At 41.0% G+C, this 18,260-nt stretch overlaps 1 protein-coding gene across 3 annotated transcripts in view; it reads left to right on the top strand.

Moving 5' to 3' along the window:
* Window positions 1-18,260, top strand: part of LOC6499540 (protein tincar) — a 57,400-nt gene that overhangs the window by 28,897 nt on the left and 10,243 nt on the right. For all 3 annotated transcript variants that reach the window (XM_032452814.2, XM_014910641.3, XM_032452821.2), the window contains exons 4-6: window positions 6,628-7,292; window positions 7,626-7,741; window positions 12,020-12,254. In XM_032452814.2, coding sequence (XP_032308705.1) covers window positions 6,968-7,292; window positions 7,626-7,741; window positions 12,020-12,254 — 676 coding nt within the window. In that variant the 5' untranslated portion in view covers window positions 6,628-6,967. The remainder of the gene's footprint in view (window positions 1-6,627; window positions 7,293-7,625; window positions 7,742-12,019; window positions 12,255-18,260) is intronic.

The raw sequence follows: 18,260 nt of genomic DNA, 5'->3' as shown, positions 1-18,260 counted from the left end.
AGGGAAAAAATACTGGTACGAACAGTATTTCAAAAATACAAAAGTAATAAATGTATTTTTGAGTAAATCTTTAGAAAATAAATAATTTGTTGAGGTTTTAAGATTCTGCAAAGCGAATTAAAAAACAATCTCCTTTATTTGATCTTTCTCACTTACATTTCTATCTTCAATTTTCAGAGATAAGTTCTTAAACGAATTAAAATAAAATAAATTTGAGAAATCCCCTTTTTGGACTAAATTATTTTTACTTTCAGTGAAAGTGCAAATGGACTAGCAAGATGAATATTTGCCGAGGTGGAGAAGTGGAAATAGCAGCTGCATGCTGTGGTTTGCATCTTTCCGTTTTGTATTCCCATCTTCACCAGCAACTTTGTTGCCTTTCCCAACTGGACACAGTGGTCATTGCCCATCCCTCCTTGGATCCTTTACTGCTCGTTCATCCTGTGCATCGCTTTGTTGCTGATTCTTCTCTTCAGTTGTTGGCTCTTGCGGTTTTGTTATTAAGTGAAATTGAAACCTTCCGGCATCGACTTCGGTTTCAGCTTCAATTTTACTGGCATGTGCAATTTTTAATAGCTCCTACCAGGAAAGTCAATTTGAGTTTTGCTCCTGTTTGTCCTGCCATTCGGACCGTTGATCCTTCGCCGGCGTGCGGTTTTGTCCTTTAGCTTGTTGTGACGGGCTTCGCTTTGCTGCGGTTAAGGTCTCGAGCAAAATGCTTTTGGCTCAAATTTCTGACTGGTGATAACTTTGTTGCCAGCCGGTTGTTGTTGGTCAACTTTCTGTACTCCAACAAATAATTGAACTTGTCATATAAATCTCTGCATTTTCAATTGTTTTTGTGCGGTTTCCTCTTGCATACTTGAAATTGCTTCACTTTATTGCTAAAATGTGCAGAAATTTCTTGGATAATTTATTCAGTAGCCTACTGATGGGTTTGTTGAAAATGCCTCCAACAGATTTTGTAATTTTGCACACAATACAAAATCAATTAAATTCCGGTCAAGTTACAGTTTTGTTTTATGAACAGCATGCCTGGGCTTTTGGCTGGAAATGTAACAAGCCAAAATGTGTTTATGAACCAATATTGCGCATACGCCCCGTTGAGCGGTGGTTTTTGTGCTCACACACATTGCCTCTCGATGGAAAGAACGATGGAACAACGGTGGCAAACAACATGCCAAAGTTGATTTCAATTGCAATGCAATCATTATGATCCACGGATTCTCTGAATCCTACCCTAGACCGTTCTCCATTTTTTTGTTGTTCGATTTTTCCCGGAGGCAGAGTGTTCCCTATATGTTTTTTGTTTTGTTTTCTCCCTTGCGTTTGTTTGTTGGCCATTCACATCATCGGTTCGTAGCCAGTTGGTCAGTTGGTTAGCTTGAGGCACATATCACTACTGAACTGGTTTGGTTCAAAAAACCAAAGGGATTGGGAGTGGGAATCGACGGTGAAATATTGTTGACTGGCCATATCTAGTTCGGCTTAATTAAAAAACCAATTTCAGCTGCTGTTGAAATTGAAAGGAAATGACTGTCAGGAGAAGTGGTATCTTTGAATTCCTTCATGTGGGAGTTGATTATGAATAGGCAACGGATAAAAATATGATCTGGAAAGCTTCCAAATGAATGGAAAAGTAAACATAAAGCTCTTATATTATTTATTTTTTATGAAACGCTTGCAGATAATTCTACTAATTTGTCTCTAAAAATTATTTCCAATATTTGGAATCAATTGATTTGTCTCTATTTTTTTATAAGCTATTTTGCACAAGTGAATAAACAAAGTTAAAAGAGTGACATTTTCGTTTAGGCTTTTGTGTGTTACTTGTGCAACATTCGATAAAAGCGGCTTTTACGTTGTTTTAGCTTTCCTATTTTCGTTTGCCTTACATTTTCTGTTTTGTTCTTGCCAAGTGCGCAGTTTTACGAGTGTTTCCCTTTAAGTTTTCCCTACCCTTTACCTTTTTAACCTTTTCTTTTTGCTTTCGATAGAGTGCCCGCAAAAGTAGGCAACCCGGAGGAAAATGTTTGGGGGCGCTGCGGAAATGTCAAAACAAAATGCCGCTTAATGTGGCGTGTCCTGGGTCTCTCCCTGGCTCTCCCACCCACCTGTATGTGTGGTGCTGGTTTCCAGGGCAGTTCGGTGGTGGTTAAATCGCTTGTTTGGGGGATATCCATCGATTTTCTTAAGCGAAGCAAAAGTTTTCGGCTTGAAAATTTTTTGAACCTGCCGAACTCACTCATGCAACGTGCACAACAACAATTGCACAATAACAACATAGAGGAAGCAGTAACCAACCCCAGTGCCCGGGTTGCCCTTTTTCCACCTCCAAGAGAGTGTGTTGGAGCAGAGTTCTACCCTCGAAAAAATCCATTCGAATGCGATAAATTCCCCGGTATTTTTACGACCCGAAACTGGGGGGCAAATGCTCGCTGGGAATGCAAGCGACAGAATGTCCCTGGAGGGCGGTTTCCACCGCTGCACCATCCCCCCTTTGGCTGAAAAACATCCCCCTTCTCCCCACTCCCCTGCTCAGCCAGTACCCCAGTGTAACGCAATTTAAACGCTCTCAAAATTGGTAACATTTCAACGCGATATTTGGCTTAGTCCGTCTGCAAGTGGTGGCATGTGGCCCATTTGTTGTTGCTTTGGTTTTGGATGGTTTTAGAGGGAAGGGAATAGATGGATGGGATAGATGGGTTGTTCAGTGGCAGTGTTGGTAAACGCGCCCTCGGTACGAAAATTTACATGCAGACAATGCCGCTTTCGTTTGGCACCACATTTTATGCGATTTTCATTCTAATTTATATAGTTTATTATGCTTTATTTTAATTTTATATGCCCGTCGGTACCATTTTAATTGCAGTCATAAATTTCCCTCTCTCCAGTGGCTTTCTATTTCTATGGTTGCTGTTTATTTTTTGGTGATTTTTGGTATTCCCTTGGTGCTTATGACCTAGATTCACTTTATTCACTATCAAATTGCATAAAAACTTGGCTGTTTTATTTCAAAAACACTATTTGAGTAATGTTTTGGCAAGTCTCCCTAATATTAATTTTGTTCCAAAAATTCACACAAAATCGTCAATAAATCAAAATTAATTGCCATTTTTAAGCTACAAAGCTGGAAATGTTTCGGGGATTTTCGGGCATCCCTAAAAAGTAGGCAACACATTTTCAGCTAACTCACGTCCTGCCTGTTGGAAAGTTAAAATTGAAAAAAATGTCATCGGAGCATGGAGGCGAGGGGGCAACACGTATTAACTCGGCACATGTGTAAATCCAATTCAAAACATGCCACGTGCAACCTCCATTTCCTTTCGTCCTTAAGCCAGGCTAGAAACTTTTGCCAGCCAATGCAGAAAATAAATTCCTCTCCTCTTTGTGTTTTGGCAACTCTTGCTGAAAATAAATTTAACAAGTGAGTCACGATGCAGCTGGGCGAGGAACTGGGGTCCTGTAAACATTTGTCACGCTTCCCGTAGAAAATCCAAGACTCAAGACACAGAATTGGAAGGAAGGGGACTCGCATTGTATTTGATTTTGAAAAGAAGGAAAATGATGAAAAAGTAAATGATGCGGCAACGAAATGCAACATTTTCAGTTATGCAAAATAAATGGAATGCAGAGAAGCCACCTCAATGCCAACTTGGGTAAATATATATGTATTAGCATCAAGGAAAATGCTGAAAAATGAAAACTGCCACTGCTTTTCTTTGTCGAGCTCTTGAAGACTGGTCAAAAATAAAGAGAGGCGGTAAAGAAAAGAAACAAATGAAGCTGAAGAGGGTCGAGACGATGCTGCCAGCCCCATATAAATTAGCCGGAGTGGCCCACTTGAGCATGCCAAAGGCAATGTGAGAGTCTGGAATTCGAGAGGAGTGAGGGTGGGCGGACATTTGTGGAGCAGGGCGGCGGGAAATGAGAAAGGGGCGAGGGGAAAGGACAGAGGGTGCCAAGTGCCATTTAGCATATTTTTCCGTATTTCTACTTGTGTTTTTCGAGGGCGGAATGCCAAAGCGAAGTGGAGTCTGCGCCCTTCGAAGGGGGAATGTGGAAAAGCCGGAAAGAATGACTCACTGGAGGCGGTTGGAGTATGTGAAAGTGGCAGGGAAAGTCGTCGAGGAAGGGGGAACTGTGCCAACACAATAAATGCAGTTGGGTGAAGTTTTTAATTTGCATTAGCAACAAAGTTGGGTAAGGGGAAAATGCGCTATCTTTTCCAGCCTTCTGATACAAGTATTTTAATTTTACGCCAAGACCCACAAAGGACAGAAACAAACACTCATGCACTGGGAAAAAAAAAGAAATGAATATGAGTTTTTTATTTCTACTTCGAGAGAAATAAAGAGAGGCAAAACTGAGTGGGTAATTTCATGATTCTTCTCAGTGTATGAATACACCTCAAGACGTCCATAAAGTGGCTGTTTCATTTGCGTAAAAGTCGTGCGAACGCGACAAATTGCCCCAAGGACGGAAGGCAAAGTTCCTGGTCTATCTGCTTGACTGTCGCCCGAAAATACCACCACCATGCCACACTCTGCCACTGTATCCTCTGGTGTTGCAATGCCAAAGACAAAGGAAATGCCCCAAAGGAAGCAACTGAATTAAGAAGAGGGAGTACGAAAAGAAATGTAAACATCTGCATTTATGACTTTTGCGGCTGGCTAATCTGATGTTGAGTATGTAAGAACCGGCGGCAAGGATGTTCAGGGAGTGAGCTCTGGATTATGGAGTGGGTGTGGACATCAACCACCCTCTCTTTTCCCGGTAGGCTGCCACATGGCTTCAGGATCTTAACTGTTTTGCAGACAACAAACACGAAACAGACCTCCTTCGTGTTGGGGAACTCTGGCAGACAAACAGCGTCTACTTGGGGGAGATTGCAATTAACATAAAATTAATATCAACATGAGTCACATGCAAGCGCAAACGGAACAGGACATCCAGCATCTTAAGCTTCTGTGAATACAGTAGCAGATTGTGGTTGAAGTGCGAGTGAATTAGAATTCATGGATAAGGAAGCTTCACATTGGGGCTTGAAGTGCTCGCATGATTCATTGGGGTTTGGATTTCTGAAGAGCTATTGGAGCAGATAATAAACCAATAATAGAGATAAGTTCTCTAGACAAGTTGAGACTATGGCTAAATGATTTCATCGACCAAATCCCGCTTAAAGATATTATACCAATTTTTAAACCCAATACCGTAATAGAGGGATATCATTACCATAAACTTGCCCTTTGGGGCATGGACAATTTGTGGAAAACAATATTCATTACAAATTAAGTCGTGTCAATTACTGGTTAGCGCGGAATACCAGTGTTATTGCAATACACCACTAATTATAAATTACAAAGGCGCTAACAAATTGGAAACAGTTTATTATTTTTACTTTGCAAATGGGACGAACGAAAACTACAGAGAGTTGGAAAGGAGAGGCAAGAACTGCATTTCCCTTTGGGGCAACGCCTGCGGTTGTGTTGAACAAAACGCAACATTCTGCCGGAGGGCATAATGGAAGCGGCATAAATGTTAACGGCTCTACATGTGTTAGATGCAACTGCAACACGCAAAGCTGCAAATAGTTTACCTGCCAACTCGGTCTATTCACCAAAAGGAAATACACTGAAAAATTAGTGATTTTGTTTTAGAACTTTATCACATAACTAAATCTTTAAAATAGTAGCTTACTTTTGATTAATTTTATTGGAATTAAATTGCTTAAGAACCTTGTTTAAAGCTTAAATTTGTTTCGGTGAGCTTATGGCCTGTAATTATTTTGCTTCCGATGTGGCAGAATACGAAACGCGGCGTATTAAACAAGGGCCCAGACAAAGGAGGTTCCTGGTTGCACAGCTCACCTCCCGGGAGGATCCTCTTATCCCCTTCCGCCTCTCCCGTCTCATTTGTCTGTCTGGCGCAACGCACGGTGCCTTAATTATGCGACAGCCAACAGCAACGGCAACACCCAACAGCAACATCCAACACCCAACGTGCAACGCCCCAAAAGGGGCAGCAACTACAACAGTGTCTGGGACTCTCATGTGCCAAATTGGTTTACAGACACCGCATGGGCTGTTGCCGTACCTCCATTACCCCATCGGATTGATTTATAGTTTCCCCTCCACAATTAGGGAGTTGTAATCTTATTTAAATTGTTGCCAATTTTGAAACGTCAATTTGGCAAACGTCCAAACGAATCATCCTTGCAGGTGACTAATTAAAAAACAGCTTAGATTTGCGAACTATTTTTGTCGCAATCGGCTTTTAGATCACATTAATTTTTAAATCGCTTTGCAGATTGATAATTGTCAGCTTAATTACATTATCTTGTAATCGATTAAAAAATAATAATGGCAATAAAGCTGTTTACGGTTCATTAGGGAGATTTATTTTAATTGTTTTGGTACAAAATAATCTCTCAATAATCTGCAATCGATTGGATGTAGTAGACGCTCTTTTTATCAAATATTTATTGTTTAATTTTATCGCGTATTTATTGCATTTTAAATATTTTAAATGAGGTGCATAACTTATTTATGGCTTTAAATATTTTTTTGGACTGTCAGTTTTGCTAATAAAACTAATTACCAAATCGTATTTCCTATTTCATTCCAGCCGCCACAAATCATTGTCAATCAAGGTGTGGGTGGGCATCACGAATTTCCATAAATATGCGACGGCAAATAGAAACGTCCGACGCTATAATGAGCCATATCAACGAACAAATATTGTCCTCTCGAATGGGAAATGGGAAAAACAATGAGCAGCATCATCATCACTTGAGTAAATAGAAAATCAACGGGAAAAATCAATACAAAATCAATATAAATAGTGCGGGAAGATAGACAGAAATTGATTGTCAACATTATTCGCTGTCGTGTAGAGGCGAAAACAATAATCGGAGAAGCAACAAAGCGGAGCATTGAAAGACAAACAAAGGCGATCCCCCGACGAAATGGGAGGAAAGCATCACGGGGCTGGTTCTAGCTCCGGATCCGGTGGGGGTGGAGGTGGCGGCGGGAGCCTCAACTCCAGCCTGTGCACCTCGGTGATGACGAACGCCACCTCCGGGAGCAGCAGTCTCACTCAGCAGCAGCAGCAGCTCCAAGCGAAGTATATCAAGTCAAAGCGTCACCAAAGCCGCTACACTAGCCTCCAGCATTCGGGCCACGATTCCAGCAGCTATCTGCACTTGAACTCCCTCTGGTCCATCTGGTATGGGGTGTTACTCACCCTTTTCCAGGGCTATCTGGCCATGCACGGTGCCTACAGGTTCTTGGGTGAGTGGGTTTTTTTTACATTTTATAATTAATTCTTTAAAGGTTCTTCAAAAATGTTTCTAGAAATAAATTTTGGAAAAAATCAACAATTCTAATATTGACAATAAGACTTTTGATTGAAAATAATCTCAAATAATGTTTATAATAATATTTATACATTTTAATCTACTAGCAAATAAATAAAAACATAAGTGTCCTATCTTAGTTATTCGAAATACTTATTTAACCCAGATAAAGATTATTTACGATTCCTCATTTATAGAGAGTATATTTCCGAATAAAAATTAAAAAAAAACAACAGTATTTTTTCTGATAATTAATTGTCCATTTCAGGATGCTCTCTGATACCCTGGAAAATCGAACCTGTGGCTGAGCTGAATCTGCAGATAGTACTGTCTGGAGTGGTCTTTATTCTGCTGCCGGTCTTTTTCACTTCGGCCGTATTTAAGGTGAGTGGCTGTTCAAATTGTTTTTTAACAGGGATCATGCTCCTGAAATAATTAACTCTGTACATGAGTGTCCTCTCATCCAGGCCCCGAATGTCTGAGTGTGTCTGTGTGTTTGCTGTGTGCTCGGTTGCACTCAATAATTAAATTTTTTTGTTGTCTCTGCAGCTTCACTTTGCCAGATACCCACCTCGTATCTCCTCGTCCCGCTTTCCCTCCAATCCCTCCCTCTTTGTGTTTGTGTGAATTATTTTTAGTGGCATTATTCTCGTTATTAAATTTATTTGCAAACAAAAACAGAAGCAGAATCAGTAGGGGCAGTGGCAGTAGCAGGACCAGGAACAGTAGCATACGCTGCGGGTCCTTTGCTGAGGATCCGCAAAATGGCTGACGGCACACACACACACACTCACACACTCACACACAAAAGGACAGTCGTTGTGTGGCTGGCAATTGCGTTGGTTATGCTCTTCCATGCACGTTTGGGTCTCCTATTTGTGTGTCTTGTATGTGCAGTCCCCATACCAGTGTCTCTGCTTTTATCAGCATAATAAATGCAATTATGGCTTTGGCCACCCCGTCCGCATTCCCCCTCCGGCCAAGCAATATCTTCTGTACCTCTACCCCCTTTCACCGCCAATATACAGCATTCGCACACATATGTATTTTGTAGTTTTTTTGTTTTCTGTATCATTTTCCTATAAAGAGTATGGCAGACGATGATAGCAAAAAGCTCAATAGAAAAATACAATCACCGACAAACGGCATTTACTCCACCACCTCCCAGTCCCCTGTTAAAAGCCACTTAAAATGAAAGACAGAAATGAAGTGGGACAGAAAGGATGTGCCACACGGTGCACTGAAAAAATGCAAATGCCTCGTATGTTGCAAGAAGTGGCCATTTTGTTGTTTATAACTAACGATGTAACGAAGCAAGCAGCCCACGGTTTACGTCGGCTGTTATTCTGCGATTAAGTCCTTATTATCCTCAGTATAGAATGTGAAAGGTATATTTAATAAGCTCCTTAGGTTATTTCTTCAGTGTCTGTCTGACACTCTTGGTCTGCAGGCACTACCATTCTCGTTCCAACTGAAAGTTTTCACAAATAATTGGCTTGTTTTTAAAACAAGCGAAATGGAAGGAAGGTGTGGAAATATGGTGTGGGACATAGGGACTGGAGTGACTGGATGGCACCAGTATATCTGTTTACTTCCGTACATATATGGACTCAGGATTGGATGTGACAGCAAGCTGACTATAGATCGAATCGCAGGAAGGCAACCAGCTACAGGGAGAGTCCTTTGTTGTTTACTCACCTCCTTTCCAAATACGTAATTCCATTAACTGTGTGCCTGGTCCTTTGAACAGTTTATTATACTTTTGCAAGGGTATAGTGTGGACAACATAAGCCATTGGCTAATTAGTCTCTATAGAACTCTATTCAGTAATTTGTATTACTCCTTGTGAACTCTTCACCTTAAAGCGACAAAAGTTTATCCAACATTCTAGCAATTGATTTCCAAATGATTATTCATGGTCCTGTAAAAAAAAAAAAACTCTGACGACTTTTTGCCTCACAAAAGGGTATTCAAATTGTATGCAAATATAAATTTTTACCGCTGCCAGACAACCACAACCAGGCAGCAAAAACAAAGGGCACAACATCATCACGAGTAGTCAAAAAATGGTTCCACAAGCTGCCTATCAGTCAGTGGCCAGACACTGGAAAAACATGGGGACAGGGCTAGGGAAAACTACCAAAAACCGCCAACGAGGCAAAGAGTGGTGGGTCGAGGGAAACAGCACAATAGTGGAAGAGGAGCGTTGGATGGGATTGGGTCTCATCACACGTCGCCGAACGTTTAATAAAAGGCAACAGCACCAGCAACAGCAACGGACAGAAATTGGTTGCAAACTAAAATCCCAACATTGACCATTGAGGCGTGGCTATCAGCGCCAGACCAGAGTGCCCGAAAAGACCTGAAATCAGGACGAGCAACAGTCAAAGGACACGGTGCCGGGCTGAGCCAGAAGTTCATAGTTTTTGCTTAGTTTTTAGTTAGAAAACCACAAGGGCAGTCACAATTACGTATGTTGTTAAAAAGGGGGGTATGGGGCTATGTGTCAACCGATAAGGCCTTCGGTAATTGGAAAGTGGGAAAAGCGGTGGTGGAAGGACTGGAAAACTGTCACAGCCATAACAACGAGTTGCGAAAACTTTGCGACTTTTATATTTGCACAGCATTCGAAATTAAACGAATGAAACTGCGGGGTGGCTGCAGACCACACACCGCATTCCATGTATGGTGGCTATTTCTAGAGAGATTGTTGATCAAATATTCATGGCAGGATTTCGAATATTGAAAACTGAAAGGTATTTTAAGTTGATTATCTGCTAAAAAGTTACTTTTCTGGCAAAGTTTGTGAAAACTAAATCCGATGTAACTTCTTAAATTATTTAATTGTTATACTCTCTAAATTTCTTTTTATATTATTAAACTAAGTGCTTTGAAGTCTCCGCCTATCAATTGTTAATGAGTGGTTACATTTCATTATCACCAATGGGAACAATTAAATATTTCACATTCCTGATATTAAGCCAGGATGATATCCTTTTGTCTTCTCGTTTGCACTTCAAATACATTCTCGCTTTTGCAAATTGCAATCATTGTAGTTGCGCGATACGAAACCAAAACCAAACCAAACGAAACAAAGCAAAACCAAACAGCAAGCAGACAACGAAAGAGTTCCATTTTCTGCTTGCGATGCCATTGCCTTGGCTTCAGATCCTGCTCCTTCATCATGCTGATGTCTGCTTGTTTTTAATTTAAAAGCCCGACAACTTGCATTTATTTATATATGGTGTACTGTATGTGGTGCACGTGATTTTTATGCGCTGTTTTTCCTCACTTTGCCCGCGAAAATAAATGCGAGTGGAGAGGACGGTTGTATGGGAAATAATAGATGCATGTATATTTCATGTGTGCGTGTATATAAATATTTCATTTTGCCATTTGTCACGTGCAATGTTTCCTTTATTTTGTTGCTGCTGTTGTTCATGCGGCAACGCGTCGTATGCGCAATGCTTTGCTTTCTCACACTCTGACGCTCAAATCGCGATGTGTTCGCATATAAAAAATGCATTAAACCGCCAAACACAAAAGCCCATTTTTTTTGCCAACACTCTACTCATGTCCGATTGAAGTTCTCTCACTTTTGTTGTTAGTTTGTTGTGATTTTTATATCCACATATTTTTTATTAATTGCCCGTGGGAGGACACCAAATTGCTTGTTCGACAGTCTCGTTGCTGTGTGGTCAACCCCGGTGGTTGCCAAGGATATCCTTTGCAAATCCCTGTGGTCTGCCACCTATTCCTGGGGATTGTGAAATGTTTCTGTCAATCGCAAAATGGACAACTTTGTAGTTTATTTATTGAATATAATAGTGAAATATATCCTAGAAATATTAAGACAGAAATGCATGTAATATTGTACATTTTAAGTCAATACTATATTGTGTTTAAAAGGATTACATAAAGGAGCTTAGTCGACAATGCACAAATTATTAATAATTGCTCAATGCATTTGCAGTGTATCTGAAAAAAGTTGTTTATACTTTTTAATAGGTTGTGGGATGATTTTATTTTTAAACTAATTGAATGGTCTTACTCATTGTTGGTTTTTATGCCTAGATTGCACTTATTGTATTCATCCTTCTATTATATTACATATTATTAATTTTTAATCCTTAAAGTTGCTCAATGTGCTTTTTGCTGACTGATTTGTGTTTGTAAGTTGAATAAGTTAATTACGAATTTTGTATTGTACCCATATTTCTGCTATGGTCTATTGTTTATATTACATGTTGTTCCATGTTATCAAATTAATTTCATCGGCTTATTTGATTAAGGTTCGAGTGGTATTATATTATCGCTCAGTTGATTAAAATTATTTTACCGAAATTCATGGTAAATTGAATTGTATATGCATGCACATTTGCCAGGAAGTTGAGAGTGCATCTTGGGAAATATTCAATTTCCGCTCTTGAGCCAAAAGCGAAAGCGAGGCCGAATCTATAAGCATTCATTGCCAAGTCCTCGGCTTCCTTTCCGCCCACCTTTATCCCCCTGTCGTGTAATTTAATCCCCCAACTGGCAAATCATTTGCATATGTGAGCAATTTTGGCCAACGTCGCCCCCTTTCCAGCCCACTGAATCAGTCCCCCATTTGTATGGCATGCAGCATTTTAATAATCTTGAGTTTTGTGGAATGCTTCACAGGTTGGCAACTTGGCGAACGACGGCATAAAACTGGCCACCGGTGCCAGGGAACGACGCTGCACCCTCTCCCCCCAGGATGGCCTCGAGGAGGAGTCGCGCGGCGGAACCCTGCGGGCCCTTTGGACCCACGGAGGACCCACTGCAGCCTTCGTCCACATCCTGATTGCACTGTGCTTGCTGCTGCCGCGATTGCTGCTCGAGGCTCGCATCATTGAGAACGGATTGCTGCCAAAAGGTGAGTGTTTTCATCATTAAGGGACAATACAAACAGATTGAATGAACGGAAACCGGAGCAGAAGGCAGGAAATTGTGCAATATTTATTGAAAAATATTGCTCCTCACGCTTATCCGATACCGATTATTTAATTGTAGATAATATTAATTTAATTTAAAGAATTTTTTTACTGCTGTTTTTAATCAGTTTGTAAAAGACTCTTTAAAACTGTTGAAAGGGTAATCAAAATTTCATCGCCACCATTTTTATTGCATGCCGATTGTGGGGGAGGAGAGTGCATATTCGGAAAGAATAACCCGTACACAATGTTGCCAAGCACGAATGCCATTTATCCCCACTTTCATTGTTGTCTGGCATAAGCCGCGTTGTACATTGTCATATTGATGGCGACGGCGATGACACTGGTGCTGTCACTGATGACAACTATTTTAAGCGAGCATGTTCCAAGTGGGTGGGCAAAAAATGGGTGGGCTTAAATCAATCATAATGGCCATTGTCAATGCAATCAATGCACAATTGCATTTGCCATTCCGTGTTTTAATTCAATTGATTGTGCTTAAAACGAACCGACATTGCCGCCAATTTTCACATCCTTTGGGAGAAATACAGAACTGATGTGTGAGCAGGCCAATTTGAATATATTTTCCACAAAAAAAAATGGAGGAAGCCCAGGCAAACTGTTTAACGAAGAAGTTTAGGATGCTCGGCAGAGCGCTTAACAAAGTGAACTTAGGGGAATATAGTAGGAAGTCTGAAAAATTTCGAAGGAGCAGGAGCAGGCGGCTCTTTTTGAGGCATCCGCTGGGGAAATCTGCTAGCCAAACATATACAATGAGAGAGTGTGTGTGGGAGTGTATGCATGACCGCTCGACAAACAAAAACACAACCAAAACCAGCGGGCACACAGGCTAACAACCGCAGAAGCAAACACCAGGACAAACATACACACCAGGACCTTACCCGTGTGTACGTGTGTATGCCCAGCAGACAGGAGCACAGAGCAGGTTGACAGGGAACGAAGTACGTCCATTATGGCCGGCAATAAGCCATGTTATTAACAAGGAGGCAGTAGAAAGCAAGCCAAGCGACCCAAAACTGTGCAAATGTTGGCCAACTGTGAGCAGGACGTGGGGCGAATGAGTCCTGCGCCTCCTTTTCCCTATGTTTGCACATCATCCCTCCCGTGTGTGTACAGTTGGACAGGTATAGCATAGTAAACTAATTCCACAGTTAATGACAAGAAAAAATGAAGGTAACACAAGATAGAACTTATCACAAGATGTAAAATAAAACAACTAACTAGATGCTCTCACGAATTTTAATTTTCAAGACTAAAAGGCATCCTTAAAGTTTGTTGATTTTGTTTCATTTTAAATCTCGTCATAGGTAACCAATACTACTTCCCAGTAGTCCATTATTGTCTGGATTATACTTTCTCTCAATATCCCGAATAGGCTTTCAAAGTACATAAGCTGCCTATCCATTTAAAAGTTTTACGGAATGGAAAAAAGGGCCAAAGGACGAGCTAAAATGATGGAAGGATGCATGTGCATGGCTCTGCTGCAGTGGCAGGCAAATCAAAATTAACTACACTTAAAGCGGGTCCGAACAGTCCCTGGACGAGCAGCTGGCGGGGAATTGTACCGCGGGTTTATTGAACCACAGGGAAAACGAGATGGAGCAGAGCTGTCCCGAGAGCAGGGCAAAGGGAGAAGACAAAGGTTTCGTTTCGACGGTTGTTTCATCGCCGCATCGCGCGCAGTAAATTAAAAATGTGGCATCGACAGCGGGGCATTGGGTTGCAGTGGCCTCATAAAAACCATGACGAGATGAGTTTAAAACCTTGTCGATTGTCCGAATGACTGACTGACTGGCTGACTGACTGACTGACTCAATGGGGTTTCCACCCGAATTCGTCCTTTCGCCCCCGAGTCCGATTTCTCTATGTGATTTTTCAATTAATTTCGATGTTATTTTTGTTGTACCCTTGTGCTGCTTTCGATGCTGCTCCTGTTTTTGCCGCTTGGCTGCCACAAAGTCGATCTCTTGTCGCCGTCGCTGCCAGACATTTTGTGGCGGTCGATGTTGAATCCATTCTGCCAGGGTCGGGAAATTGTTTTTCCACCCACCCTTTACTACTTTCGCTTCCCCTCTTAAATTAGAAAATCATTGGCACAAATAAAAATGTGCAGTCAAAGCCAAAGAAGCACTTGGCTAAAAGCAAAGCGAGTACTACAGAAACATAAAATAAAGTTCTTTTCGTGAACGATCTTTGTACGATTTAATTCTTTTAAATTTTTAATTATGGAATTAAAATTTGACGAATTTTATTTGATGGCAGAGTAGCCTGAGATTCGTTTTTCTCTCTGTCTTGAATGGTACTATCTTGGTCATCAGACCCCAGCTGGTCAAGCTAAGTGCAATGCCTTGTCGCGCGACTCCTTTGGCCGTTTTCACGCTTCGTCGGATGGCTTTTCTCTATTTCCCCATCGGCTCCCGTCCTCCTGGCCCTTTTTTGTTCCTTGCAATTTGTCAACGAGTCTGATATTCTTAAAGACTTAAGCTGGCCAAGATTGGCTTGTCAGTCGGGTTCATGATGCGCTTACGTCTGTAAGTTGAGTATTATAATTTTCAGCAAGCAATTAGAAAACTTAAAAAGTTCCGCCCTTCGATTGACGGGCCATGATTAGCGATGGAACTAATAAACGGAAGGTGGCTCCACTTTTATATTTCCATAAAAACGGTACCACAAAAAAGATGAAGCAATTAGGCGAAGAAAATCATAAAAAATGCTTTTAAAAGTTTCCCTCAACTCGCATAAAAGCTGCAATGAAAAGCCATCAAAGGAGTGGGTAGCTGGGGGTGAAGCACAAATGCATTCCATGATTATGTTTCATTAAAATTTGCTCGCCTTTTAACGACTTTTGAGGAATTTCGTATACGCAGAGTTTTGTTTGGTCTTGGATAAGCCCCATATTTTCAGGAATATTCTGATTCTAAATAAAAGAGAATTGATAGAGAATCGACCGACAAATCGTGTAAGGTATACCGCTCGAAAATCAGAAAAAAATTTACACAGATCTAGCCTTTGCGGTGGCTCATATGGTCCCCCCATGCACTTTCCGTATTTTGAAGGGGACCCCAGGAAATTCGATGCAAAATCTAAAAAATATTTTGTTCCTGGATTTTGCTGAAAATTGATAGAGAATCGATCCACAAATCGTTTAAGGTATTCCGCTCAAGAATCGGATAAATACTGCCAAAGATATAGCATTCGCGGTGGCTTATATTGTCCTCCCCATGCACTTTATGTATTTTGAAGGGGACCCCCCAGGAAAATCGATGAAAAATATAAAAAATATTTTGCTCCTGCATTTTGCTGAAAATTGATAGAGAATCGATCCACAAATCGTTTAAGGTATTCCGCTCAAGAATCGGATAAATACTGCCAAAGATATAGCATTCGCGGTGGCTCATATTGTCCTCCTCATTGCTGGCTAATATTGTCCTCCCCATGCACTTTCCGTATTTTGAAGAGGACCCACCAGGAAATTCGATGAAAAATCTAAAAAATATTTTATTCCTGGATTTTGCTGAAAATTGATAGAGAATCGATCCACAAATCGTTTAAGGTATTCCGCTCAAGAATCGGATAAATACTGCATTAAAGATATAGCATTCGCAGTAGCTTATATTGTCCTCCCCATGCACTTTATGTATTTTGAAGGGGACCCCCCAGGAAAATCGATGAAAAATATAAAAAATATTTTGCTCCTGCATTTTGCTGAAAATTGATATAGAATCGATCCACAAATCGTTTCAGGTATTCCGCTCAAGAATCGGATAAATACTGCCAAAGATATAGCATTCGCGGTGGCTCATATTGTCCTCCTCATTGCTGGCCAATATTGTCCTCCCCATGCACTTTCCGTATTTTGAAGGGGACCCCAGGAAATTCGATGCAAAATCTAAAAAATATTTTGTTCCTGGATTTTGCTGAAAATTGATAGAGAATCGATCCACAAATCGTTTAAGGTATTCCGCTCAAGAATCGGATGAATACTGCCAAAGATATAGCCTTCGCGGTGGCTCATATTGTCCTCCCCATGCACTTTATGTATTTTGAAGGGGATCCCCTAGGAAATTCGATGAAAAATCTAAAAAATATTTTTTTCCTGGATTTTGCTGAAAATTGATAGAGAATCGATCCACAAATCGTTTAAGGTATTCCGCTCAAGAATCGGATAAATACTGCCAAAGATATAGCCTTCGCGGTAGCTCATATTGTCCTCCCTATGCACTTCCCGTATTTTGAAGGGGACTCCCCAGGAAATTCGATGAAAAATCTAAAAAATATTTTGTTCCTGGATTTTACTGAAAATTGATAGAGAATCGATTCACAAATCGTTTAAGGTATTCCGCTCAAGAATCGGATAAATACTGCCAAAGATATAGCTTTCTTGGTGGGCCATATTGTCTTTCCAATGCATTTGCTATACATACAAATATTTTATTCTCCAATTACAGAATCGTACTTAAATGAACTTTTTTGGTAGTATCCATAAGAAAAGCATTTTACCTCACGGCGCATACGTCATAAAAAAAAACAAATAACCTATTTCTATTAAAGAGAAGCGTGAAATCAAGGAAGTGACCGCAATTCATTAATTAATTTCATTAATAGATAGCACAAAAATCACTTGAAGGACAATTTTATGGCAAAATCACTTAGATGCCATGCTGCACTCATAAATAATTAATTCAGACATCTCAGGCGAAGAAACAGATGAAAATTCTGTTGGCGGCAGGACAGCAGGAGGAGTGGCCAGATAGCAGTAGGCTTCTGCCATCCTTGCGCCATATTGTGCGCATAAAAGGCTCGCTAAACAGGCTCGCTCAGATTACCGCATAAGAGGGGGGCAGAAGGGAAGTTGGACATTAGGGGTGGGTAGCTTGGTTTCTTGACGGGTGGTTCGGAAGTGGCTCAAGACTTTGGCCCGGTTTGTCCGCGGGGAGTGGTTGCTGGCCACAATGGCGGCCAACGATATGGAACTAAATATTTAAATAATTATTTTCATTAAATAATAGCTATTTAATATTTATGAACATAATGTAGACTAAATGACAAAAAACTATTAAATTAGTATGGAAATCCCATATTGCGTATACGCGATTTATTCACGCAGTGCTTACAGTGCGTATGCGTGATGTATGCATGATTTAAATAAATATTATTTTTTTGATCGCAGTTGTCCATTGGCCCCTGCCTCGAGTCGAGAACTTATCATTATTCATGCTAAAGACTTAACGAGCGCGAGTTTGAGCTCCACGATGGGGCAGCGATTGCCTGTGGATGGCGGCTATATGGGATAAGGGGCATGGGAGGGATAGGGGCGTGGGCTTGTCTTATCGCAACTATTACCGCAACGGGAAATCCTCGCCTACGCTGGGCGTGGCCCGAGTTGGATTTGCGCATTTTCATTACTTTTATCCCCAGAGCTTCGGCGCCTGGCGCCCATTCTTGTTGGTGTTATTGTCATTGCCATAATCAAGGGGGTGGAAGAGAGGCCGGTGGGTGGCTTTTCTGAACCGACGACTTTGCCTCCGGGTTAATCTTCAGATTTTCGGTGTTGTCGGTTTTACGAGCCACTTGCCGCTCCGCCAGCCATCGTCTTTCGCAATAACAACAACGAAAGCGGCAACGACAACGCCAACAACGACATATTATTATGGCAGCCATTGTTGTAATCCCGCCTCGGCTCTTGTCTTATGGTTCTGGACCGTCTTCGTTCTCGTTCCTCGGCCATACCATTGTCTTAAATATTTTCTCGGCAATTCTCATTTCGGCGGGTTTTCTTTTATTTTCAACCTCGCCCGCTGGGTAAATATCCTTAATGCAACATGACTAATAAATTATTTTATGAAAGTGTTAACTTGGCAAATTTACGCTCCTTTTTTTTACCCGTTTCGTTAATAACTAGGACATTCTATAGCTATATAAGTACT

This window comes from Drosophila ananassae, chromosome 2L (genome assembly GCF_017639315.1).
Source record: "Drosophila ananassae strain 14024-0371.13 chromosome 2L, ASM1763931v2, whole genome shotgun sequence".
Classification (NCBI taxonomy): domain Eukaryota; kingdom Metazoa; phylum Arthropoda; class Insecta; order Diptera; family Drosophilidae; genus Drosophila; species Drosophila ananassae.
The sequence above is the reverse complement of the archived record's forward strand: the minus strand, read 5'-3'. Positions and strand labels throughout refer to the sequence as shown.